At 36.5% G+C, this 27,578-nt stretch overlaps 1 protein-coding gene across 1 annotated transcript; it reads right to left on the reverse strand.

Annotated features, from left to right (window-relative positions):
• Positions 1-587: 587 nt before the first annotated feature.
• DTHD1 (death domain containing 1) lies at positions 588-13,728 on the reverse strand (the record flags this gene model as incomplete). Its single annotated transcript, XM_079534055.1, is given in 10 exon segments — positions 588-877; positions 1,409-1,466; positions 6,872-7,116; positions 8,381-8,670; positions 9,239-9,400; positions 10,332-10,576; positions 11,439-11,618; positions 12,083-12,413; positions 12,889-13,661; positions 13,663-13,728. Coding segments are annotated over 10 exon segments (2,640 nt in total).
• Positions 13,729-27,578: the final 13,850 nt, after the last annotated feature.

The following is a 27,578-nucleotide window of genomic DNA, read 5'->3' on the forward strand; positions in this document are numbered from 1 at the left end:
AGGGAAGGGAAGGGAAGGGAAGGGAAGGGAAGGGAAGGGAAGGGAAGGGAAGGGAAGGGAAGGGAAGGGAAGGGAAGGGAAGGGAAGTGGAAAGGAAAGGGAGAACCACCAAGTTAATCATTGCTATGATGCTATGGTATTGAGGCAGCAGATCTGGTACTTTCTTAAAATAGTGTGACAATGCTGAAATCTTCCAGATATTCACAAGAACATGAACATTCACTGAGAATATTAAAGTCAGTAATAATTACTAAAAGCCTTGAAGACAGAAGAAATTTCTTGTCTCTGATCCTTATACTGATACATTTTTCTTTTCTCTAAAGAATCTGACAGCTATTATTACTGGACATATATGGAATGCTGCATAAAATTTTTATGTGAATATTTCACTCTTCCACAGGATAAATGTTCACTTTTAGCAGGAAAAGGCATTCCTATTATACTCTATTTTAGAAAAGAGAGTTCAAATTGATAAATAAAAGACTGATCTGATTCCTGACTAGTGTCGCTGTCAGAAGATATCAAGGGAATACTCACACTTCTCAACAAGAAAGAAGAAAAATTGGGCTTAGTTGCCAGTGATTCTGTCAAGTGAACACTTTGTTTTCCCACTTAAAACGAAGTTCTTCTGAAAGATCCCTTCTGCCACTCTTCTGCAAATAGCGAGACAGGAGCTGCTGTTTGTCAGCTGACCTTGGAAGGGTCTTTTGCCAGCAGCAAAGAAGCTCATAGTTCTGGTGTATTAAATTATCAGGGCACTTCAGCCTAACAAGCTGAGGCACGCTCCGCCGAACAGGCAAGCGTAAAGCATTCAGTGATGTATTATCTTCTGCAAGCTCTTCCGCAAGCCAGTACAGCAAGTTGTCCCATAGGGCCTCTGAAGGGCAAAAATTAGTGAAGTAATTGCATTACTCTCCTGTTATGTAAATCCTTTTAAAAGCATTCTAGAGTGCAGTCTCTGTGGGTGAACTCCCAAACTAAATGTTGCTTGTTTTATAACACAATGGAAACATCATCACTTCTTATTTCTGATAAAATTTCTGGTAACTGCACTGAGATATGAAGTGGACTTAGTCAAAAGCAGATTTGGTAGTGATCTATAGCTCTTGGAACAGCATGCAGATTGCAATTCCTATAAATGATACATTTGTTATACTGGAGCTTTCCATTACAAACTGAATCTTATTACATAGAAAATTGTATGCTGCTTAAGCACCCCAACCTAGTGCCACCTTACAAGAGCTTATGCATCTCCTGGTAACCAAATTGCTCTTTGTATAAAACTTCCTGAGTATGGTATTTTAAAAATGTCAGTCACAACTGAAATAAATCCTGCCTGTTAAAAAAGTAAATAGCTAAATTAATTAGTATTTATATTGATGTTAAAGCATTATGTAAGTGTTCTTACCTGATGAATCACAAAAAATTCTTTTTCTGCTTTGTGGACGGTTGATCAACTTTTCATGCTATCAAAGAAAAAATGTTGAAGAAAGAAATGAATAAAACTTGAAGTGAAGGATATGGGGATGTGTTGCAACGCATCAGCAGTGAAGAAAAGTCCTACCTATGTAGAGCATTTTTATGACTGCTGAAAACAAAGCAACACTATCATCTGCTATAGATAGTAAACAACTACTAAAATGATACAACTAGGTCTGTTCTCTCCGAATGGATGTTTATTGTATCTTATTAAGAAGTCTGACTTCTGCAATTTCTTCAGCTTTATATTCTAATGTGTACATAGGAAATTGGGGTTATAGAACATCTGTATGGAATCTTTCTATGCTAAATGGATTCTAATTTCAAATGCTGCATTATCTTCTTACATTTGTTTACTTATTGTAACTGTGGGCACATCATATTATTTCAAGAAAAATAACAATAGATACTGCATACCTACAGAAATCAATAACCATAGAATCATAGAATCCTTAGAACTGGAAGGGACCTCTGAAGGCCATCTAGTCCAACTTCCCTGCAATGAACAGGGACACCACAGCTAGATCAGGTTGCCCAGGGCCTGATCCAGTCTCACTTTGAAAGTCTCCAGGGATGGTGCATCAACCAGAATACTAGGTAACCTGTTCCAGTCCCTCACCACCCTCACTGTAAAAGATTTTTTCCATATATCTAATTTAAATCTACCCTCCCTGAGCTTGAAGCCATTTCCCTTTGTTCTATCACCACAGACTCTGCTAAAAAGTCTTTATCCTTCTTTCCTATAGCTCCCCTTTAGATACTGATAGACTACTATTAGGTCAGCTCAGAGCCTTCTCTTCTCCAGGCTGCACAGCCCCATAGGTGAGGTGTTCCATTCCATGGATCATTTTTGTAGCCTTTCTCTGGATGTGCTCCAGCAGGTACATGTCTCTACTGCACTGAGAACCTCACATCAGGATGCAGTGCTCCAGGTGAGGCCTCATCAGTGCAGAGTAGAGGGGCAGAATCACCTCGCTAGAGATGCTGGTCACGCACCCTTTGATGCAGCCCAGAATATGGTTGGTTTTCTGGGCTGCAGGGGCATGTTGTTGGCTCGTGTCCAGCTTGCCATCCACCATTACCCACAAGTCTTTTTCTACAGCTCTGTGCTCAGTCTTTTCATTTCCCACTTTATACTGGTAATAGCAGTTGCCTTGACGCAGGTGCAAGGCCTTGCACATGGATTTGTTGAACTTCATGAGGCTCTGAATGGCATCCCATCTCTCTAGTGAATAAGGATATAATTCTAGAAATTGTTTTGTTTTTATAGCTGCCTGTATTCATTTTACAATTTTCAAATTTAATTACAAATCACTAAAAATCATCATCATCATTCAAATGACAACTTCACGTGCAGAGTTCTTCTTTCTTCCTCTTAACAGTGAAAAGAAATAAAAGAATGTGCTTTTTCCTTATGACCGAGAAAGGGGAAACTCTTGTGAGGCTTGTTTTCTACTCCATATAGAACAAGAAATTAAGTACAAGAACATAGAGCACAAGAGATTGACTTGTAAAAAATGAAATTCTGCTCCTCTTTTGTTAAAACCTGTACTTTTCCTCTTCTAGTGCCAACATGCCATGTACATTTTGACATTCAATTGCATTACCTTCCTGTTTAGCCTTTTCCTATGAGACTTGCTGAAGGTTTATTCACAGAGCTTTCCATTTCCATCTGTGAATTAATATTATGAAACTCAGACTGAACTCATTATTCTCCTTTTTCTGCTGGACATGCTGAACCATAATCCTGCTGACCTTATCTTTAACAGTTGCAGTATATAAAATGTAAAAATAACCATAACTGAGTTATCGATTCACCTTTTCAGGAGGCCTGTGGTTTTGGGAGGGGATTCTAGTGTGCACAGGAGGCTCAGAGCACACACTGTCCACACTGCAAAACAGTTTGGACTCTGCATATCTGTAGATTTAAGTCTTTTTTTGGCTTGTGTGCTTCTACAGCTGTTCTGTCGTGCACTGTGTGAAGGAAGAGTAAAACGATTGTAAAGGACAGTAAAATAAAAAGTAAGTGGAGCTCTCTCCAGAAGGGGGCATTGTTTTTCTTCCAAGGCAGAGATTTCTTTGGCTTTCTTTTAAATATGCATTTATACTTAAACTTATTTTCATTCATTAATGAGAATTTAGAACCTCAAAGCTCTGCATGAGGTTTTCAGACTTACTGTAGATGAACTCAATTACCAGTGGTTTGACTTTAATCTGAACTACTTTATGCTACTTAATATTAAAACAGTAGTAAAAATGATAGGAGTTGACAACAAGTATTGTCCAGTAATCATGCAATAGTATGCTGTGTGTTAGACCAAAAACATTGCATCTGCCTTAATCTGCCTTTTAATTAAAGATTAAATAGCCATAGTGAAGAGCTAAATTCACCCCTAGTTCAGCTGCCCTGGCACATGGCCCCACTGTTCTTGTTAACAGTGCAAGTAAAATACTGTTAGTGGTCAGAGCAGTTTTCTAGTCTGGAAGGCCTTAAAATTAGCTAAGCAACTGCCTTTTTGAAGCAGTGGATCACATGCTATTTTGCCATTAGACAGTCATTAGTTAAGCAGAACTTCAGCAGAATAGTAATTTTGATAATGCCTGTATGGATTACACCACTATCTTTCTGCAAAACACTCTGATTTAAGTCAGTAATACTAAAGTGCCCTGCAAATTGGACCTTCAGACATGAACAGACTCTGCTTGCATATCAAACAGGACTGACAGAAAAGGAGAAATTAACCTTTTAAACTCTTTAGTCCAGCTTTACAGTCATAAAACTGCCTTGAAATCTTGGTAGAAAATCACTGATATGCAGACGCATACTTGACATCAGAACCTGATCCTCTGCATTTTCTTGTGTTGAACCTGTTTGTCAAACCTCTTTCTAATGCTAAGAGAGCAAACGTTCCATAAGCAGGAATTGTTAGTAAAAGATGTCTGTGAACTCAACCAAACAGAAGAAATGAGAATAATCTTTGCTGTTTTGACTGTTTTGACTATTTCTATTGACAATTTTCTACTTCCTTTATTCATTAGAAAGCACACCATAATGTGATGATACATCTAATTAAAATTTATTGATCACATCACGGGTAATAAATGTTGGATACAGTACCTATGTCAGCTTTGTTGTCAGTACTTTATTCTATGATAACAATTTTAGAATAATAAGATATGCTAAGTAATTAGAATTTCTTTTTTTGTTTCCTTAACATTCCATGAAAACAGGATCATTATGTTTAGCATATGGCCATTTCCTTCCTCAAACTAATTTTTAGCTGCTGCATTATCCTGTGAAAATGAATTAATCTTTTGATTATTTTGCATGTTAAAAATATGTTCTTTTGTACCACTAGTTACAGCTGCCACTTAGCAAAATCATCATTTTTGTAACCTACAAACGAATTATAGCTTTTCCATGTTCCTTCCCTCCATGATCTGTAAACATATAGAACATTTCAACTTCTATCAAAATTGCCTGAAGAATGTCATCAATGTATTTTTTTTCTACCTGGAACCCATCCATGTTTTTGATCAGATTAGCCACATTCCTCCACCACCAAAAACTTTTTAACATCAAAATTGCTTATTTTACTTTCTAGACTTTCACTATCATTATATTCAGTGATTCTTCACTGACAACTTTAGTGCTCTGAATGTTTTTTGCTATCAGTAAATGTTCTGCTTAACTATTCAGAACTTTCTAATGAATACATTAGCACAAATCTGTGTGGGATCTGTGTGGGACTTCACTAGTAATCACTTCCCTTTAGGAAAGCAATCACTTTTTCCTAGTCTGTTTTTCCTGCTTTTCACCCAGCAAGATAGCCAAAATACAATATTTTGTTGTCTTAAAATTTCTATCAATTTGTTCAGTATGGAATTTTGTGAGCTGAGATGATATAAAGGAGGATGTTATTTTGATGCTATTCATTCTACAGAGAGGTATTTCATTTTGTGTAAAATAGAAAGTATAAATCAAATAATGGAAAAGCTATCAATATGCAAATTCTTCCAAGCATTTTGATCTCATTTTTGGTTTAATATTTGCACTTAATGAAAATTTTTGCCCCTTTGAAATATACCTCCAGCAGAAAAAAACATGTATATTTGCAAGATACTGCAACAATGATTGAAGTGATACCTGTTTTTGTTGAGTATTGGGAGAGAAGAAGTAATCAGAAATGGCTTATTTCAAAAGTCTCAGTTGGACATTTAAGAACTAACATGTATAGCACTAGACTGTATACACCAAAACTAGCCTGAAACACTTGACGATTACCTTTGTGGTTTAATACGTATGCAGTTCAATTCACTAAATCTTGTTTGTATTACTAAGGAAGATAAGAGTAAAAATGGGATTGAAGAGAAACTAGCAGGTATAAGAAAACTGACTGATGCCTAGGCTGTTGCTGTTTAGTTGTTTTTCCTTTATGGGTTTCAGGTTTTGCTTGTTTGTGATCTTCCCCACTGGAACCTCAAGAGTTTGTATTTCCCTTTCTGTGATTACATGGTGTGTTCTGTGGAAAAGCAAAGAGAATGAAAGTAAATGATATCCCTTACCTTCTTCCACTCCTCAATTCACATTTTATATGGAATTTGTCACTAAAAGAGGTCTTTCCTTAAAACCTTCTGCATTTAACTGTTATTAATTTTTATTTGGGTGAATAGAGATGAGAGAGAAATCAAGAGGTATGCTTATGGAATAGAAAATGTATTTGCAGATGATGATTTAAGAAGATTGAATTAAACTAAATTCAAAAAGGAGTTGCAACTCCATGACACCTAAGATTCAGACCATGTACTACCTGCAGATTCTGAGATTAAAATATATGCAAATTTGATAGCAGTAGTCTAGTGGCAGCATTTTGTACAATGAAGGATGCTCATAACTAGACTCTGAAAAGATTGCAATTTGATTTAATAATATTAAATATTACTTTATGCAAGAATGACTTTCACCAGTGCTGGAGACAATTGCCCACATGGCTGTATTACTTATCAAGGGTCACAGGAAAATCAGGTGATGGGAGAATAACAGGTTTCGTGGGCCATTTATGCTCCTACAACTTGCAATTCCATGCTCCCAAGACAGGGATACAAAGATACTTAACTGAAACTTAAATTAAAATTTCTCAGGGTCATAGCAGCTGGGGATGCCAAAAGTGTGAAAAAGTACACGTTTTTTTTCTTCTGATGGTTTGATGAGAGTTCCCCATCTGCTAAGAAAAATTCTAAGAGTGCATTGCATTGCTGATGAATCAGAACTGTTCCATCAGTGACTCCTGGGGTTATCTGTAGTCGAAAAATTGTATCAAGATCCTTCTGTTTGACAAATATGTAAGGGAGAAAGGGAAAGATTTGTAATGTCATCAGTTAAGAAACTCACCTTTGGTAATGTTAGTGGTAATTTGCACAGTGGAGACTGGTGTTGATAATTACAGTGTTGCAAGGGCTGTTTCCATTCCTTGGTTATCATCCCTCTGGTAATTTTGTAAAACACTGCTGTTCCTTTGTAGTGAGGGGAGCTGTGGTTACCAAACTCATCCAGTTCTTTAATATGGAGTTCTAGTCTGGGCTTTCTTTGTGAATGAAAAATCAGCCTGTAGGCTTTTCCAAAATCTTTTCCATTTTCTGCAGACCATGTGAATACAAGCAAACAGAACCCTGGTTTTTTTACACTGTATTTGGATGTGTGGCATCCAAAATCATGCATTAAGGGGAGTTAAATAGAACTAATTATGTAATATTCTGTTGTTCTTTGTCATTATTACTAATTTTTATTGAACATTTGAGGCTTAAACATTCCTGCAGCCTGCCTCAGTAGTTTGAGTGTCTTTACAACTAGCTTTCCTAGCCCTTGAAATGTTGGCATGGGGAACAGGTGGTGGAGGCTGTGCTACAAGTTGAAAAGTAAGGAACATGGGAGATGACAAAATATATAAAACAAAGAAAAATAAAACTGTGTTGGGAATAGAAGTATATACCTTCTGATTGTTCAGGATGGATATATGCCTATCTGTAACAGCAAAGAGATCAGAGAGGTGTGTTCCTTTTTAGGATTTGTAATTCTGTGTGACATGATACAAATATAAAATTATTCTTGCCATAAATAAGCAGGTGTTCTTTCAATCTGGAGGCTTTTCTTTTGGGAGAATAATCATTTCTTTGGTATGAATGGAGTTTTCAATGGACAAATATTGTATCATATATACAAAATGTTTATGGGGCGAATACACGTGATTGCAAAGCTGGCAGAAGGGAGTGTATGTAATTTGCGGTGAAAAAAATTCTGATATTTCTTACCTCTTCTTTTAAGGAATTGTTGAATGATGGAAGTCAGTTCATTGAATGCTCTAGGCTGCTAGAGCAAATCACACAGCAACTCACAAAAAGCACTATTTCACCCTGGATTTCAGTGTCAAACCTTGCTCACTTGAAGTGAATTTTAACCGAATAGATAGTGGACTGTTTACTTTTGTTCAGCATTTGTTTAATTCCTATCAAAAGTTTTATAATTTAAAAAAGCCATCATTCCATTGATGGAATCCTGTCCTGAAATACAAGAGAAAACAGCAGCTGCTTCCAAGGGACCAGGTTTCACAGAATGGCAGAGGCTGGAAAAGATCTCTAAAGATCATCTTGTTGATCAGCTCCGCTCAAGGCACTGTGACCCAAACTATTTTGCTCAGGTTGTTGTTATTCTAATACATTTTATTTGTCAGAGTTGTTGCTTATGCTGTTCCATGCACTTACTATTCATAAGCTACAAAACAGTGAAATAAGCTGTGACTGACTACAATCTATTGATGTTCACATACAGTATTTTTGGACAGCTGAGGTGATTGATATGTACTTTGAATAACGTACGTTGTAAAACATGAATTAATTACCATACCTGAAGCAAATATATTGCCTCTAAATTGAAAATGAATCTGCTCTCCTTCTCTTAAAGGAAACTGCTGTGTAGGTTCTGGGGGACCAAAGTAGCCTTCTTCATGGAGATTTTGAATTTCCCAGGTCAATTCCTTGGATGCAGTTAGTAAAACTATTATTTTATATGGGTTTTCTCTTTTCCGATACATTATCACATTTGACATTGTGCTACAAACAGCTTCTTCCAGAGCCTGAGCAAAGAGGAGGAGATAAGTGTTTTCCAAGAGGAATGAAAGCCGAATGACCACAAAGCTGTATTTTAAAAATGACAAGAAAGAAAATAGCTTTATCTTAAATCTTTTCATCATCAAATAAGAATTAGTTATGTAAAAAACTGCAGGGCCCACTCTCTCTAATGCGGTTTTTGCTGCCTCTTTTAATTATTGTTTCATATGAAAGGGAGAAAGCATGCCTGATTCTGTAAAGTATATTGGCTACATATCTATGAATTAAAATGGATATGATATTTCTTTTAATTAAAGTAAGAGAATATTTTTTAAAAAGAAATTTCAAAAAATATTCTGGTCTTTTATTTAGAGACCAAAATCATGTTGTCAATTTAAGATTAGTATCTGCATTTCCTATCTCAAGTTTTGTGCACAATCAATAGATGGAAAAAAATATTTATAAAAAATATGCTTTCTGTAATTATGCCTGACAAATCTAAATGATCTTATTCTATGAACTGCTTGAAAGAGATTCCGGCAAGTTAATAATGCATAGTGAATGATTTCTTAAATGTACTAATTTCCACTGATTTATGTACTTGGAAGAAAATATTTTAATAAATAAAATTTGTGTTAATTTTTTCATACATTACCTTTCTAAATGTTCATTGAGATCAAATGACACAAGACCATTCTGTGCATTCCGGATAACAATATCATCAAAGACCATCCACTCATCTTTGTTTCTGTGACCTAATAATTTGAAAGTATCGCTGAAACTCTCTCCATTCTTTCTCAAAGAAGCACTCATAGCCCTGAAAAGCCACAAAACGATGACAATTAAAAAAAAAAAAAAAAGATATCCTGTAGGAGCCATCAGGGTTGTATTTGTAGAACTACTTTCTCTTGTTTTCTTTGGTGACCTCTTGTGGCTTTTTCCACCTTGCTGAAAATCTCCTTCTGAAATTTCTCCAGCATACATAAAGAATGTAACAGTCAGGATTTTCTTTTTTTTTTTCCATTTGTTATGTTTTTAAAGTCCCCAGAAAGAGAAAAATAAGGAAAATATTTCTTTCTAAATCAATCAGTCTAACTTATTCTATTATTTAACATCATGTAGTAATCACTATGGATTATTTTTGAGACATCCATTGAGTATTAGATTCTCTAGAAATAGGTGTCTGAAATGGGTAAAACAAGGTAACACCTTTTCCTCCACAAGCAAATATTATTCAGTAAGTAAATGTTATGGCACAAAGAGGGTTAGAAAATAAGACACTACTGCTCTCCGTTCCTCTTTCAACAAAAAAATAAGATACTCTTCAGTTCAAGTGATTACTTTGATACTACACTTTGAATCAAGCAACTGCATTGTGAAATGCTCCAGCTAACTTAGCCTAATGAATGAAATGAGTTGGGTTTTTTTTCTTTTTTTTCTTTTTTTTTTTCTTATAGAAGCCCATAACTCTCCTCTCACTCATACTTTCTCTTGCAAATTTTTTAATCTGGATGTGAATAACCCCATGACCACAAATGATGTTTATATATCAACACGCTATATGGATTTTCTTGGTGAAGTTATAGCATAAGAAGTGTGTGGATCTGCTCTAGTATTTCTAACAGTATATTTTGCTGTAGCAGGCTCTATTCACAAGGCAAGTCATCAAGTTAAAAAATTATTGTCTGTTAAAATTAATTACATCTGGTGTTTTTCTTATGTTGAATTTGTTGTGAAGTTGTTCTTACCGAGGATGGTATGCGGCAGCAACTCTCTTTACTGTAGCAGTAATGGCTCTCACTTGCTCTGTCTCCTCCTCCTGCCTTTTTTTTTCTGGGTTTGGAGGACAGGGTAGAGTAATGGTGACTGAGTTGTTAAATGGTTGGGCTGAAGGATGGTGGACATAAACCAGTGCACTGGTAGATACCACTGAGAGGTACATGTCATGTTTTGCCTTCAGTGTGGAAATTAGTGATGGCTCAATTGGATGAATCTAAATACAGAAAGCAGTTGTACAATTAATTCTTAAATGAATAAATGTCTCCTTACATGCTTGTTGGCTTTGTTTGTTTATTTTTAAATAAATTTGTTTAACTTTTGAAATTAGATGAGATTATCAGAAAGGCTATAGGCTGCTCTTTGTAACCAAGGAACAACCTTAGCAGTGTATTAGCAAGTTATACAATGCACAGCTAAGTGCCTGAATGTAATAAATAGCAGGAACTTTTACTGACTTAAATACTGTGAATGTTTTGTTTTGTTCGTGTTGTGAGTTCAAGTTTTAAAACTCCTGAGCCTCATCAGAGTTTGATAATTTTTCAATATTTTCAGTTTCTTTAATGTTAACTTTAACTTCTCTGAATTGTATGTTGCATCTCAGAATAAATGTGGCTATGGGGGTGGGGAGGCACAAAGAATAACTGAAGCAAATGTTGAGATTATTCTCAGCCTAACGCTAAGAGGTAACAAAATCTGTTGCAGCTCCTGGTAGAAACGAAGAAGGTCAGATGAAAAAAATTGTTCCATTAGCTTAAAAGCTGGGCCAAACTGTTTAAGTTAGGGGTTGATGCTTAAGTCATTGCATAAAATAAGTGTTTTTCTCTGAAACATGTCAGGCAAAAGTCAATTGCTCTTTGTAGCTGGAGATACTGTGTTGACTACTTCCTGGCTGTATCATGTGGTTTTAACAAAGTCGACAGAAACCATTTGCTGTGAATATAGGGTGTGGAGTTGCCTCTGCTTTTCATAGACATCTAATAATGGAACATGTTGCCCTTTAACACAGTTGTGTCTTTTCTTCAGAACTGATCAGATAACACAGAGACTAGGAATAAGTACTGCCTATTTCATCTCACCTTTAACATCATGGTTGCTGGAGAAGTGAACGTTTCTGAAGGGTAATAGAAAGAGATCCTAGAATCCATGCTCAGGTTTTGTGAGAGTCCTGCTGTTGGAACGGTAAATATTTCTTTCTTTAAACATGACAACACAGAAAAAACACCCAGCTGATAAACTTTCACTTCCGCAAATGTTTCCTGTGTAAAAAGAATGTGGGGTAGAGTACGTCAGAGAGAAAGGAAGCTGCGCTTTGCAGTGGTTTAGCATTTTGAGAGAGGAATATTTATACAGCAAAATGTGAAACAAAAATAAGCAAAGTATTATTGGCATGACCAGTTATCTGGTGATTTCTAGTCATCTTCTAATGTCATTCATTTTGTCTGTATGACTGAGGAAATGAGCTCATCAGCTGGGTGATGGGTCTTGCACAATATGATTACTTCTGCGGTTAAAAAATAAAGAACAATCCTGTGTTTCTTTCAGAAGGAATTTGGATTCATAAACAAAAAATACGTTACTTCTTTGTGATCTGAATGCAAAATAATTCCCCTTAGGTTTTTACTTTGAACAAAGAATGGTACATATTACATCTATTTACAAAAATCACCGGTGACTCCTCAGCCAGTAGTTTAGTTAACTGCTTAGAAAACAGGTTACCAACCTTGTGGTTCCCGTGGTATCCTTCCAGAGAAATGGGAGTTAAGTAATTTGATTGAAAGTTCATGTCTGTCACCTTCACCATAATCTCCCGGTAATTTCCTCTGAAGCGTGAAGTAAATGGGATTGCAATGTTAATAGGAAAAGGGATAGTTTTCTCATAATCAGAGCATTCAACACTGATGACATTGCTGACCAGCTCCTCAAAATCATCCACCACCAAGGAACTTGTGTCATTGACTATCGTACAAGTCAGATTCTCCAGGGCAGTTGCAGGAGCTTTAATAAAGCAAACTATTTTATGTTCACTCCTACCACTCTGTTCCATTACAAATCTGGAGGGAAAAAAAAGTTTATTTATTATTTTTTGTGTTTTGGGTTTCATAATACCTTGTATTTCTAATTACATATATTACTATAATCATGAACTACATTAGAGTATAGGCAGATCATTCATGAAAACATATGTATATGAAAAATTTTATGTTGAGCTTCTTTTACAGCAATTTTCAACTAAGTTTTTTTTCCTTTCCACTAAATTCTAAAAGATTTTGGAAGTACTGGTTTTACTGACTGTGACTCAGTCCCTCTCTGGTATAATAAAAATCAATATAAGCAAATAGTTTCAGTTTGATTTAGACCAAACTGAACATCCTCACCATACGTGATTAAATTGTAATCTGCTATGTGCATGACCATGGACCACTGAGTCTGTGCATACTGAGCTCGTGGGTCCACAGATGTTACTAGGTATTCAAATAAACAGTATATATGTACAAGTGTTCAAACAAAAAATGAGAACGTGCTTACTCCTTGTTTAACCAGTGCCTATATTTTTGCACATCTTCTGAATCACTCATTGAAGGAATCGCAGCATTAAGATCACTGGTTTGTGCTGAAGATGTGACAGTAAGTAGATCATTCCTATACATATCATAATTTCTTTCCTTTTTATTGTCTTTCATTTGCTCTGTCAATGTCAGTTCTTTCTCCTGTTCAGAAAGATTTCTGACAGTTCTGTCATAAGTATCCATTGATGACCGAGATGAAATACTTTCTCCACTGTCCATAAGATCATCTTGACAAGTCAGTTGTGGATATTTTTCAGGAGAAGAGCCATCTCTGTGAGGTTTATCTCTTCCATTATTATCTATTTTCTCTGAAATAGACGTTAGCACTCTGTATTCACCATCTTCTTTTGTTGTTGGAGGTTCTCTGCTAACTTCCTGTTCTCTGACAGATATATTTTCGGCTAATGATGCAACAGTTTCTTTTTTTACAGTTTTAATTTCACATGGGTGAACTTGATTAATGTTCTGACTTTCTATCTTGCTTGAGGAAGGAGTTCTCTGGTATCTCTGGCTGGAACTAGAGGATGCCTGCACACATTGCTTTGCTTCTCTTTCAAAATTACATACTCTAGTTTCTACAAAAGCATATTGAGCAGCCTGGATCTGAGAAACATCATCTTGTCGGCAGATAGCTCCACGAAATTTATTTTTGGCCTCTTGAAGGTGCGAAACTGTATTTGTCAAGTAGTCCTTCATTTTCTGCAGACAATCTATAACATCATGATATTCTGAGGGAAAAAAAGTAGGTAACCAAGTGAATTTTGCTATGAAAGCTATAAAAAGGTAAAAACTTAGACATGTGAATTCTACCTAATTCCAAAATGCTATGCAACATATGAAGAAGAATACATTTTCTGGCTTCCATTTAATGTTTTCACATTTATTGCTATTCAGTTTGAGTGAATTTCTGAAGAACTGAATACAAACAAGTACAACTCTAATTTTCCAAATACTTCTGTGGCAGCTCTAATGAACTCCATTTTATTGATCAGACAGACACTTGCTAAACTCTTAATGATAGTCAATCTAAAGTAGGAAATTGATAAACAGTAGCCTAATCAAAAGCAGGAAATTGGTAAGCAGTAGTCTAATCAACTTGGAAACAGTTTGAAAACAGATCATTAATTACATATATTTCCTAAATTTGATTGTGGTATATGGGGCTTTAACAAAGCTGTTTTACATGGTCTCAATATGAAACATACTTTACTTTTTGCAAGGAACAGATAATAATGTAAATTATATACACATATACAGTACTGTAGCATCCAGTTATAGGAATGGTGGAAGTTTGCTTGCATATAACTAAAAGTTTATTTTATCAACCCTCATTTGTCTTATCTTACACCTTTTCTTAGAAATCATTCCAGGTATTCTCTCCAACGATTCATCTCTATTACTTTCAGCTCTGTCCTCAGCTTACACTGTCAATCTGTTTATATCTGAAACTGTCTTCATTAGTTAAGTGCACTGCAGAGCTCTGGGAGAAATTCATGCTTATTTCTGTTTTCTGCATGAGATTTTGGAAAGCTTTGTTTCTCGGGTTAAATCTAGTGAAAGTCAATAGAAATAAGAAAATTGTATAGATGGAACATGATGTAGTATGCTCTTGACTCATAATAGAAAGAGAATGTGATACAGGTAGGAAAATAGAAAGGGTTTGATACAAACCTTAGGGGAAAACACTGATCTCATTCACTTTATTCAATAGTGTCATATGAAGTAAATTGATATCTCAAAGTTTTCAAGGAAATAATTGTATGGAGTAAGAATTTCATAGGTGTGTTATTATGTGATTTCACTTTCAGCTCTATCAACACCTGAATAATTTAAAACTACAGAGTACAGTTTTGGATAATTTTTTCATTGTTGATCTCAATCTAAAAATTATTTCTTTGCAATACTTTTCCAGTTTCAAATGAATTATTCTTGGATCTTGACTATATTTATCTTACGATGGTAAGCAATCTCCCTGTTTTTATCTCAACATTTTTCTTTCATGTTTTCTCCTCCTGTCCTGCTGAGAATGGAGAATGGCTGAGTGGGTGTCAGGCATCTAGCCAATGTCAATCTACTACATTATGGAGTACATAAGACAGTAAAAGAGTGGATTATTTAATTATATACATATATTATTTTCATACAGTGAGAATTATGAATCTTATATTGAGTCTCACAAAATAGTTAGTGATATAATATTTGAAATATTAATTACTTTGTTCTAATGAATGGTCAAATGCTGAAATACTAACAAGTGAACATTAAAATCCATCCAGTACCATTGCACAGCAGAAATTGTTATCCAGTACACCCAGTCCGTTCCTTTCACAGGGTAGCTTTTCCATACTTGCCTGGACTGACAGTCAGTTCCTTGTGTTTGTCAAGGAGAGTACTCAGCAAGTGGAAAGTGTCTTGAAGATTTTCTGTAATGTTCTCCAGCTGTTGGCTGAGAGATCCACTCAGCTCTTCTGTTGAAGAGATCAGTTGTTGCACATATTCCACTATCTCTTCATTATTCAGATCTCTTTTCAGAAGCAATTGCCCTCCTAGAAAGTTGAGGTGCCAGATTTTTTGCAGGATTTTTCCTGATTTGTCAGCAGAAGGTGTAATCTTATTTTCTGCCATTTCCATTTTATGTTCAGAATGTACTGCTGCAATTTTTCTTCTGTTAAAACACTTTCAAAAGATGTTGTCCTTTGTTCAGGCAATGCTGTTTACTATTTGTAACTCACCCAGAATATAAAAAAATACTGTATTCCACTGGCACTTCAAAAATTAAGCTCTAGCTCAGAAACTGGGTTGATGTTGACTATTAGAAAGTTACTAGGTGACAAAAAGGAGTGGCTCAGGTGTGACTAAGGGCAAGAATTTCCAAGAGATGCCAATGTAGAGCACACACATTTAAGAACATAGGTGGGGAGGTTATATAACCCAGTTAAGTAACAGACATTTCAGGAGCTCTGAGCAATTTCTAAATTCAATGCTGTACGTGATTGGTGCCTATGAAATTAAGTCCTAATTATGAATCCATAACTATATAGTCACCGCCATCAAGAAGTATTTCAATTGCAGCTTTTCATTGTGAGCTAGCATTAAACACTGTAGATCACTTAACAGCATTTTCAGAAAACTGTACATTGTTTTTGTTCAGAGACACAATGTAGGTGGGACAGGTCCAATGTATCACATGTTCTAGATGATGCATTATTGTTATACATAGGTTTCAGAAATACAAGGATTTACAAATATGATTTTGTGTCTAGCAATTAAAAAAAAATAGACAAGTGAAGAAACATTAAGTGTTTCCTGGATTGTATTTACATAACAGAGGAAGAAATGTTTTAAAAAACAAGAGGACAAATAGCTAGATCAAACAACTACTGGCTGGAATTTTGTATGACACTTTGGAAGCTAAGAAACAAATTTAAAAATGTAAGCTTTCTAAACTTAGTTGTAAGGTCAAGAACTGGCTGTAGGTTGTTCATGGGGAAAAAACAAAAACAAGCCAATAAACTTAACAACAAAAACAAAAAGGCAGTCCTTTAGTACCCCACATAAGCTAGCAGCTCTGCTTTCTCAGGGTCTCATGACCACATGCTCCTGGAAGAAGCTTTGCCATCAGGACTCCTATGCTGCTTTTTCATTGACTTTAGTAGGTGGTATCCCAATGGCACTATTTGCATTGATTTTCATTTCACCCAGCTTGTTGAGAAACAAAACTTTCCCCAGACTGATAGTGAAAAGAGGCGGAGGAACACCAACACAAGTTGGCGTTGTGCTACCCTGAGGAAGACTAGCTAGACATCCTTCTCGGAAGATTTCAGTGCTGGTCTAAATCTGAAGTGTCACATACACCAAAATATTTTACAGTTTAAGAAATATGCTATACAAATTCTTGGTAATGAGGCTTTCCTACTAAACACTCATTTTAATGACCCATTATAAATACAATTAATGAAGATTTTAATAGCAATTAAAATGGGACTGGGATATAAAAACACTTAAAACAGTGTATGAGCATTATGAGGACTAATCAGATAATGTCAGCAGAGTGCTTTGAAAATGTAAAGCACTGTAAAAATGTTAAAAATAACAATGAAAGATACTGAGTGTCTTTAATCAAATGAATGGACTGAAATCAGCTGTAATTATTAAATTCAAAAGGGAATTTCCTTTTGACTCATTATGGTTTGCTTGATCATACTGAAAATGTACTACACAGCTAAAACAAGAAATTATATGAATCACCAACCTATTTACCTTTGATCCAACATCACTACATTCTTCTATTCCTAGGATAAATGGAACTCTGAAAATAGCATATACTTTCACATATGATAGAAAAATCTAATCTTCCCACTCAAAAATTTTGGAAGGTGTAAAAAAAATAAAAGAAGAGGGGCAAAAATACTTTATTATGTATTTACCATGTACTATTGCATGCACCATCTTCTTTGTATAATTCTATATTATTCCTCTGGATATAATATAGATTCAAAAAATCTACATCTTTTCCAGTATATGTATTTGCTTTGAATATTTCAGAATATTTTAATAAATTAATAATGTGCAGGTATGAGTTCTGAAAAAAAAAATAGTTTGAATAATGGTAAAATAAGATCTGATTTTGAAAAAGTAACATTTTTGTTTGAAATATCTCTGTTAGAGAATATGACTACTCATCAAATCTTGCAGAGATTTCTAGAAGCTACTGCTACAACACACTTTTATAAGTACAATTTAAGAAGGTATGATAGGACCTGATCTAGATGCATGCTCTTTGCCATAAGCAAACTGTTTTGATGAGACAAAAATTGTAACAACTTCTACTGCGGTTAATGCATGCTAACTGTGTAAATTGTCTGTGCATATTTGAAACAGTAGATAAATTAGTTTAGAAATTACATTTCCTAAAATGCATTCGATAGGAGAAGAGAAACTGTTTTCAGTTTTTAATGTATAGTTGAAGAAAAAATATCAGTCCTATGAGAAAAAAAATTGCACTCATGTTCTCTAAACTTGAGTGAAACACGCAAAAAAAAACTTTGTAAAGTATGAAGTACTATAAGGTATAATTTTCTGTCATTATGCAGCAGTCTGCATAAGAATTTATTGTAGGGATAACTGGGTAAGCTACATTCTTGTTGAAGCAGTTATTACACAAGTACTGGTATTGAGAGACATTTCAATTCTACAAACATGTTTATACATCAGGTCTCACAAAATAAAATGAGGTAGTAGTGACCACTCAAGTTACAGTTGATTTTCCATCTTTTTTTCCAGTAGCAAAGAGAATATTTAAATAGGTTATTTGATGATTTATTTGGACATATTTAAATTCAGTAGTTTGTTTAGCATAGAGTTTTACTCAAATGAAAATAAGTCCCTGTCTTACTATAATTTTAGTCATGGATTTGGACAATGAAAACTTGCTTGTGCTATTTTTCTAATAATAAGTGTTTCTTCTTACCTGAAGAATGATGAAAAAATATATATCTGAGATTTATTGCCTATCTTTGATGGTGTTCAGTGAGTAGTGTTATAATTTAAGGTTTGTGTTTATTTATTGTATTGGCAGGCATTGGACAATCTAACTATGGAGTATTTGGGAACAGTTAGACTTTTATCACTTGACACAAGCTCTTGCCCAAGTAACCCATCTGAGTTTTCAGGGCCTTGTATGCACCTGCAGCCCTGAGCAGCTTCACCTAGTGAAGGCTGGGCCACATTTACAGATTTCAGAGCACTTTGCAGATGTTGCTGAACTTAGTAAACTATAACCAGAAAACATGATGGGTAAAGAAAGTGAGGAACGTCAATCAGAAACATTAGAGAAAACTGAGCGGATGTTCTCTGAAAATGTAAAGCTGCCTATATTGATTATGTATTATAAAATACACTGAAGAAGATAAGATGTTCTGATAGATTCCTCACAAATCCTTTCAACGAAGTATGTTAAAAAATCTAGTACAAAGGATCACAGAATACAGGATGTATCTATAGCATGCTCTTAATGCTGGAGTTTTAAAGTCATGTTAAGCCATTATTTTTGTGAACTTATATTCAGCCTGGATTAGATATTTGAGTAAGCTTACTATAGTGCACACAATCTTCAAGGAAAATATTGAGACAGCAGCAATAAGCGGGCTTGATAGGAATAATGTCATTGCATTCTGCAGCACAGTCAGCTTTACCAGTGAAGATTTTTCAGCTTTCACTCCAAAAACCTGACTGAAAAGGCACAAAATTAAAAATGAATGCAAATGAAACCAGTTTTGGGATATTGTATCAGAGGTTACTCACAGACTTAGCCACTGTGGATCTCCAGCCTCACAAAATCTATCATTTAAGAGAGAAAAAACCAACCTTCTAGGGGTAGATGAAGACAAATCTTTCATGCTTGTCATTACATGTGGATACCAGCTAATTAGTACTGAAATAACAGACATGTGGGTGTCTTATAACTCCTTTGTCAAAATATGGCCCTACACCTGGATGAATAATTTAAAGGGAAAAAAATTAAAATAGTCAAGAGACAGTGTGTAAGAAATAAGTGCAGGAAATATTGTGGTAGATGGAGAATTGTTCCTGAATTATGTACTTTCTTATTTAGGTTTGCTTTTTAATTTAGATTTTTGTGAAAGAATTAATAACAAAAGAGCTGTGCACTCATCCTGAATGCTTAGTTCTCCACTGAATTTTGCTATTCTGTATTGCTATATATATAATTTGTATATCTGGGTCATTTTTATTTTTAAAAATATTCTTCCTTAAAAAGAGCTTTCAAGTCCATTTTATGTAGTGACCTTTATTGTGGGAAGATCAAAGTATAATTTTTAATCCAGTTATTATCATTTAGGACTTGTACATGTTCTTTTCAGAATACCTTAAAATTGTCGCATAACTGATACCTAAGTGGACTTTGCTCTGCTAGGAAAATAAATTAGACCGTGTGATGCAGACACAGTACATTCTATTTTTATACTCTTTGTATAATGCAAAGTTCACTACATAACAATAAATGTGTTTTGCTTCCTTTATTGATCTCATCATACTTGAAAATAAGTATGAAGGTTTTTATTCCCGCCTTTCATACTCTAACATAAGAGCCAGCTCAGGGCTTACTTGTTTTCCCACATTCACTTAAATGCAACATAGTGTGCTTGGCCCAAATTTGCTCCTACAATTATGTTAGCTTTCATAGAAGTTTTAGGTGAACTGGAAAAGCAAACAAGAAAACAATCTTATATTCTTGATGAACTGTCTTGTATATAAATTAATGATAACTATCAATCAGTAGTTTAATAATATTCCATAGTAACATATATTATAAAATGCACTGACCTAAGACATTTGTTGTGGTCTAACCCAGCAGGCAGCTGAGTCCCACATAGGTCTTCGCTCACTCCCTGTCAGTGGACTTGGGTAGAAATCCAAAGAATCAAGGTGAAAGTGCAAGAAGATGTCAGTTCAGATAAGGGCAGTTTAATAGTAAAAGAGACATTATTGTTTAACAAGTTTAAAATACTATCTATGTACTGACCTAAGACAAAGATATTTGTTGTGGTTTAACTTGTTAGGTACCTGAGCACCACACAGTCCTTTGCTTGCTCCCTTCTCTCCCAGCGGGTTGTGGGAGAGAATTGGAAAACAAAACTACAAAGTAGAACTCAGATTTGAGATTAAAAGCTATTTATTTAGACAGAAAAGGAAGAGAAAGAAAAGATAATGGCAAAGGTAATAATACCTATGTACATGCATATATGTACATATACATATACGTGTGAGCACAAAACAAGTGGTGCACAAGTAATTGCTCACCACTCACTGATCCAGTCCCCAAGCAGCGGTTAATCTCCTGGCCAACTCACCACTATTTTTCAAGTTTATTTTGCATGATATCATATGGTATGGAATATCCCTTTGGCCAGGTTAGGTCAGCTGTCCTGGTTCTGTCCCCTCCCAGCATCTTGTGCTCCTCAGCTACCCTCGGTGGGAGGACAGTATGAGAAGATGAGAGAGCAAAATGTCTCAGTACAGCACCACTCAGTGAAACTAAATCATCTGTGTGCTACCAACATTGTTCTTTTTCCTGAAACCAAAACATAGCATCATACCAGACATACCAGATGAAGAAAACATCAACTCTATCCCAGATGAAGCCAGGGCAGTAAGGGAAAAAAAAAATTTAAACTATAAACTGCAAGAAATGACCTCCAAAATAATTAATCACCACCAGCTGACTGATGCCCAGCCAATCCCCAGGCAGTGTCAGTCCCCTCGGCCAGCTCCCCCAGTTTAATCATTCTGCATGAGGCCACATGTTATGGGACAACTCTTTGGCCAGCTTGGATCAATTGACCTATGTCAGTGGCTATGTCTCCTCCCAAGTCCTTGTGCATCCTCAGACTCTTTGCAGGCAGGGCAATGCGAGAAGCTGAAATGTCCTTGAATTATGTAAGCACTGGTCGTCAACAACTAAAATATCAATGTGTTATCAACATTGTTCTCATCCTAAGTCCTAAACAAGACATTATGCCAACTACTAAAAAGAGAGTTAACTCTGTCCTGGCTGAAACCAGGACAAAATTTCAGTCTACACTCCGGGTGCATGAGTCCACTGACTGGCAAGATGAACTTCTAGCCCATCTAATCTACCATTTAGTACTTGAATATAGACCTACAAAATCTAAGAAAAATGAAGGGGGAGATAAAAATAGCAAGATATACAAATCCAGGTAATAAATTATCCTATTCGTATTCTTCAACAGGAGATAATCTTGATCTAGCTAAAACCTTCTCTGCCTGAAATCCAGCATGATGCAGTATGCATTTCATGTGCCTCAAAAGCTGCTTTTACTGATTGTTCTGTTACAACGGACAGTTTCCTGCAGGTGCAAGACAAGTGATTTTTGATGGAAAAAAAAAAAAAGTGGCATTTTTCAGGCTGTACACTGAAATACTCTCATCAGTTTTCATTACTTCTTTTTCATGCCCACGTAGACATTTGGTGTACTGTAGAAAAGGCAATGAATAGTTTAATGCATAAATTTAGACTGGATTTTCCTTTATTTTTAAATTTATCTCCTTTTGATTTTGTTTCATGTGCAAAAACTGTGAAGGCCTCCAGGATTCTGAGCATTCATAAGCAAGGGGTAAGTTGTGTATTGCAGCAGCTGAATAGAGCATGTAAAATGAATTCTACACCAGTGTGCATAAAGTGAAAAGATTTATTCCAGGTTTTGGTCTTTAAAAGGTTTTTTTCCTTTATGCATACAAAACTGAATTATCTTGAATCAAAACTTTGTGTGATCCATCGGTTTTCTAATTATTTCATATGGAAAGAACAAGATTACCACTGAGTCTCTGAGGGGCCAGAATCCTGATTAGCTGTTTACCTGGAGAAGCTCATAATTTCCACAGCCTCTCTGCTGTTTGTCTTATTTTATAAGATTAAATAATAACCTAAATATAACCTCTGGGAAAAACTAATTCTTGAAAGAAAAATGCCTTTTTATGTGATCAGCAATAACATTTTGTAGTTATTAAACATGATTGATGTTGTTTTAATGTTGGTGTTTAATTATGTAAGAAAAATGATAGGCTTTGCTATCCAGAATTGAAGTGACACTTATTTAATTACAATTTTAATTAAATTTTAGGAAGGAAGAAACTGTAGAAACATGAGATGAAAGTGTTTTGTTTTCACTTGTCTCTATTCTTTTTCTTCTAACAAAGTCTTAGTCTCATTACCCTGTTGTCCTCAGTAATGGAGTTAAACTTTCATTGCTCTTCTGTATACATTACATTTGCATATACAGTAAGCATTCAGTTTCATCTTCTTCATAGCATCAGAATCCTGAAAGTGAGCTAACCATCATGAAATGTTTTTGTGTTTTGTTTTGTTTTGCTCATTCCTTGTGGAGAAAGCAGTGACCTGGAGAAAAATGTGAAATTATATTGACAGTGATTGTACTTTGGAAAGTTTTTCTTTAAAAGTAGTTCTGTGATGTCTATTTTGTTTCATTACTTTCCGTGCCAAATTTTCTCACGCAGCACACAGAATGAAAGTGGGAGGGAGGTATTTGAAACAATGACCTTTAAAACTAATAGCATCTTTAAATGTGTCATATGTGGTTTCTGTAGAATGTGAGCAAGCCAACACTGTGTAGATAAAACCTTAATGATCTGTGATTCATTACAATTCAGAGAACAGCGCAAAAGGTGAATTTGAGAAAAAGTTAGCACTTTGATGTGATGGAAAGTTCCTCAGAGGGATTACTTTTCAAATAAGTTTAAGAATGCTCCATTAGATTTCTCAAAGATGACAGGAAGCTATGTCAAGGTAACGAGGTCCCCTAAATGAGAGCAATAGCAAAGGGAAAAAAAAAAAAAAGCCTACCGCATGCTTTGAAGCTGCGTTAGTATTCAAAAGCCACTAGAAAACCGTTAAATATAAATGAAAGAGAGAAGTGCCGGGATAAGGTCCCACGTTGAACACAGGCACTCTGAAAAGAGTGTTGAAACTGCCCCTGTAGCTTTTCAAGTGAGAGATAACTTGGAGAAACCCTAAGTGACAACTAGAATGAGAGACTGATATTTTATAAATTCGATTTTTTTTTTGTTTTTGTTTATATGCCTTTCATTTGAAGCAAGAGCTTAATCTCCTTTCCTTGCTAGAAGAAATCTGTTGTTTTCATCTTCAAGCTTGTGAACTCAGGTGAATTTTTATATATAAGAGATGCTTTTACTTTGCCATAAGCAATGAATTCAAATAAAGCAGTACTGCAGGCAAAATTCTCAGGTTGCCAGCAGACTGAAGCACACATCAGTGCATGTGAAAGTAGAGGATCAGCAGCCCTTGGGGCTCCATCTGCAAGTTTGGGAGTCAGCTCAAGAGCCAGGATGTAGGGTAATATACAGCGTGCTTTGGCCAAAGGCAGCTGATGGGCCTTCCTTAACTTGTCGAAATCTCACATTGGTGCAGGGCTGTCTTTTGAATTATAATCTTATTAGACTCCCATTGAGAGGAAAGCATAATTCAGTCTTTCTGACTCATCCATCACCACAGTAGAAAAGGTGCTTTTAGAGTGAATATAATTGCTGACGTTTACGTATTTTTATTCTCAGAAAGAGTATTTCAGTTAATCTGAATAACTTCTTGCCTATGGAAGATTTTACACATAGAATCGAGTATAATATACAATACATAAGCCAGAAAATACACTGTAATGAGACAGTTATCTACATTGGTGAGGGAAATTAAAAAAAAAAAAATCAGGAGCTGTAATGTAATCAGTAAGCAGTACATTAGCCTTCTGCACCAGCTTTATGTCATTAGTTTCAAAATTAGCATATCAATAACAGAAGAAAAAGATTACGTTAAAAGGGACTACCCCATCAGCAGTTTTAGGAAACAGAAACTGCATTAAGGTCAAACATAAAGTCTTTAAAGCAAATAAATGGAAAAAGTCACAACAGACATTGTGTCATACTGGTGAAGAAGAACATTTACTAGCTTATAAAGTGATAATCTGAAAATACAAGATTATTTTAAATGTTTATGTAACCAAAATTCTGAGTGGACAGGCTAACTTACAGCTTTCACTATGAACCACCTTCTTGTATGGCCATAACTACTTTAGGATAAAAAAAGGCACTAATATCTTTTAGAGGATATAGCAGAAATCTTTCTACTATTACTCATAATTAATTTCCAAACTGAAATTTTATCTATACCTACTTAAAAAGCATTACCAACCTAACAATATGTTGTGATAGCAACACAGAACTTCAAGGGAAGAATAAATTATCAGATAATAAAATCTCTGCAGTTTTTAAGCCTGCCAGTGGATTTTAAATACTCAAGAATATCAGCAAGCCTTAGAATAGAATTGTGCTTTGTGTCATATCTGAATTATATCAGAATTAAAAGAATTAGTTTTCTTTTGGATTTGTGTAAGGGTGTTGTTTAAGGTTTTTTTAGGGTTTTTGCTGTTGTTTTTTATGAAGTTCTGCTTTATCACGTTGGTAGAAAGCTGCCATTTCATGCTCTAGTAGGCAGAACCATATGCCATAGATAAACCAGAGTCTTGAGAACATTCTTAGAATCTGATATATTGTACTACTTTATTTCTAACAAAGAGTAAGACAGCTTATAGGTTTCCCTGATGCTAGTGATGTCATTTAGGCACTTCCAGAAAAAGACAAAAAAATCCTGAACTCTGAAATGCATGGCATGCCTTAAATTGAATTTCTGGACATTTTTTTCTGGATATTCAACTAATGCAAACAGAAACATGAGGGAGCTGGGATTGTTTAGTCTGGAAAAGAGAAGGCTCAAGGGAGACCTCATTGCACTCTACAACTTCCTGAGGGGAGGCTGTGATGAGGAGGGGTTTGGCTACTCTCAGGCAACAAAATGGACTCAAGGAAATGGCCACAATTTGTACCAGAGGAGTTTTAGAGTAGACATAAGGAAAAACTTTTTCTCTCAGAGAGTGGTCAGGCACTGGAATGGCTTGCCCAAAAAGGTGTTGAAGTCACCATCCCTGGCAGTGTTCAAGAGGCATCTAGATGAGGAGATACGAGATATGGTTTAGTTGCTTGTGGTAGCAGTGGTAGTGGGTAGACAGTTGGGCTAGATGTTTTTATAGGTCGTTTCCAACCTTGTGATTCTATGATTCTACAGTTCTATGTAAACGCGTCTGAGAAGGTCTGGCATTTAAACCCTCACAAAATCCTGTATTTCGTTGTTTTATACTGTGGTCTAGAAAAATAACTAGCTCTGGCAAGACACAGTGTGTCAGAGTAGCACCATGTTATGCTCTGAGGGAAGGTGCTACCAAAGAACAAATATTAATATGCTGAATATAGTCTCTTCTATGTGGATTCCATGTGAGTGTCTGACAGCTTTTTTAAACACCAATCTGTGTTTCTGTGGTTAGATTCCCTTTTCTAAGTTGGCATTTATTGACATTCTTACTGTTCTGAATAGGCTTAGCTGGAAATCTTACGCAAATCTGTGTTTGGATGAATCTGTGAGTAATTAGATTACAATCCAGAAAGGCCGTGTCCAAAAAGAGCTTTAGTCTACTTACCTGAATCACATCTGTGAGGTAACATTCGAAAACATTGGGGATCATGTGCAAACAATTGGGAGTGACATTGTGCCAGACTTGGCCAAAACATTAGTGAAAACTGAGTCAAGAAAATTATAAACTTCTTCAAAATAAATAAATAAATAAATAAATAAATAAATAAACCCAAAATGAACAGTTTACACCAAAGTTGGACTTGCCATAAAAATTGCTTGCACATTGCAAGCTTAGGAGGTAAAACTGACTACATTCTTTGGTTTTGAGGCATTTAAAAACTAGGAGGTGCAGCAGGATCTCAGAAGTGTCTGAGCACTGATGGAATTGGTTCTGTAATGCTAACCTTCAAAACTTCTAATTGTGTCACAGAGTGAAGAAGTTGTTTACATTCAATGTGTGATCCCCAGAACTCATTTTAGAGCTTGGTGCTCCGCAGGCACCAACACTTCTTAAGCCTTGCCATAAGTAAGGCGGTTTGCTAGGGCTGTGTTTAGCATGCAGTGTGCAGTCTTTGAAGAAGCCAAAAGAACCCAGGTTTGCTTGCTCCTGAATGACGGCTTTAATTACCGGTCTTTTCCCAGCAGCTCCTCCCTCCCTTTCTGCCTTAGTAGAATGCAGGCGTCGGACCTCAGCTGCTGGGAGCCTGGCAGTGCGCCCCGGGGTTTGGTTACAAACACTCAGAGGTGATACATGAGGAGAAAGATACTGTGCCCACTGAGGGCATGAAAGCACTTCCCCGTCTCGCTTGTAATAAGGCTGGCTTCAACAGCGCGGCAGTAATTCGCAGATGTGGGCGAGTTGCTACAAGTGGGGGGATTAGACGTGGTAGTTTAAACTTAACAATTTTATTTTAGTTTTTAATCAAGCTATCAGTCACCGGCAATGCCACCAGCGCTAAGGCAACGAGGCTGCATCGCTCTTGGGGCCAGCCGGGAGTCCCGTGTCTGCTGGCTGGGCCTTAGAAACGGGCGGCCCACCCCACGGCCCACGCGCGGAGGGGCGCTCCCCACCCGCGCCCAGGTGCGGCCGCCTCCGGAGGGAGGGCAGGGCGGGCGGCGGCAAGCTCCGCGCCGCGGGCGCGGCTTGCCCGGGAGCAGCGCGGGGGTGGGGTGCGGTGTGGAGGCAGTTGGAAGGAAGGAACAAGCAGAGAGAGAAAAGAAAGGTGAAGCGGCCTGAAACGCAGCTCTTTTTTCCCCTTGTGTTCTTGGCCACCGAGGTAAACCGGTCTCCGCGGGCGTGGAACTCTCGGGACCAGGGCTGCGCGGTACCCGGTGCGAGGGTGGCCTGCTCGCTGTACGGGCGGCTCCGGGCCGGGCTGGGCGCTGCGAGCGCGGAGCTCCTGGGCCGGGCGCTGTGCGCCTGCCGGTGTCCTGGCCTCGGCGCCCCCTCCGCATCGCTGCGTGTAAGAGGGCAGCTCGGGGCGAAGCGCCGTGCTGCAGGACGGGGAACCGCTCGGAAAGTCGGGCTTTGGCAGGAGAGAATTGGGAAGCAGCTAGGAAGCACTTTGCTTCCTTTTTGCTTTTCAGCTTGGTTATGTTAACGGTCTGTAAAT

This window comes from Tetrao urogallus, assembly GCF_951394365.1.
Source record: "Tetrao urogallus genome assembly, chromosome: 4".
Classification (NCBI taxonomy): Eukaryota; Metazoa; Chordata; class Aves; order Galliformes; family Phasianidae; genus Tetrao; species Tetrao urogallus.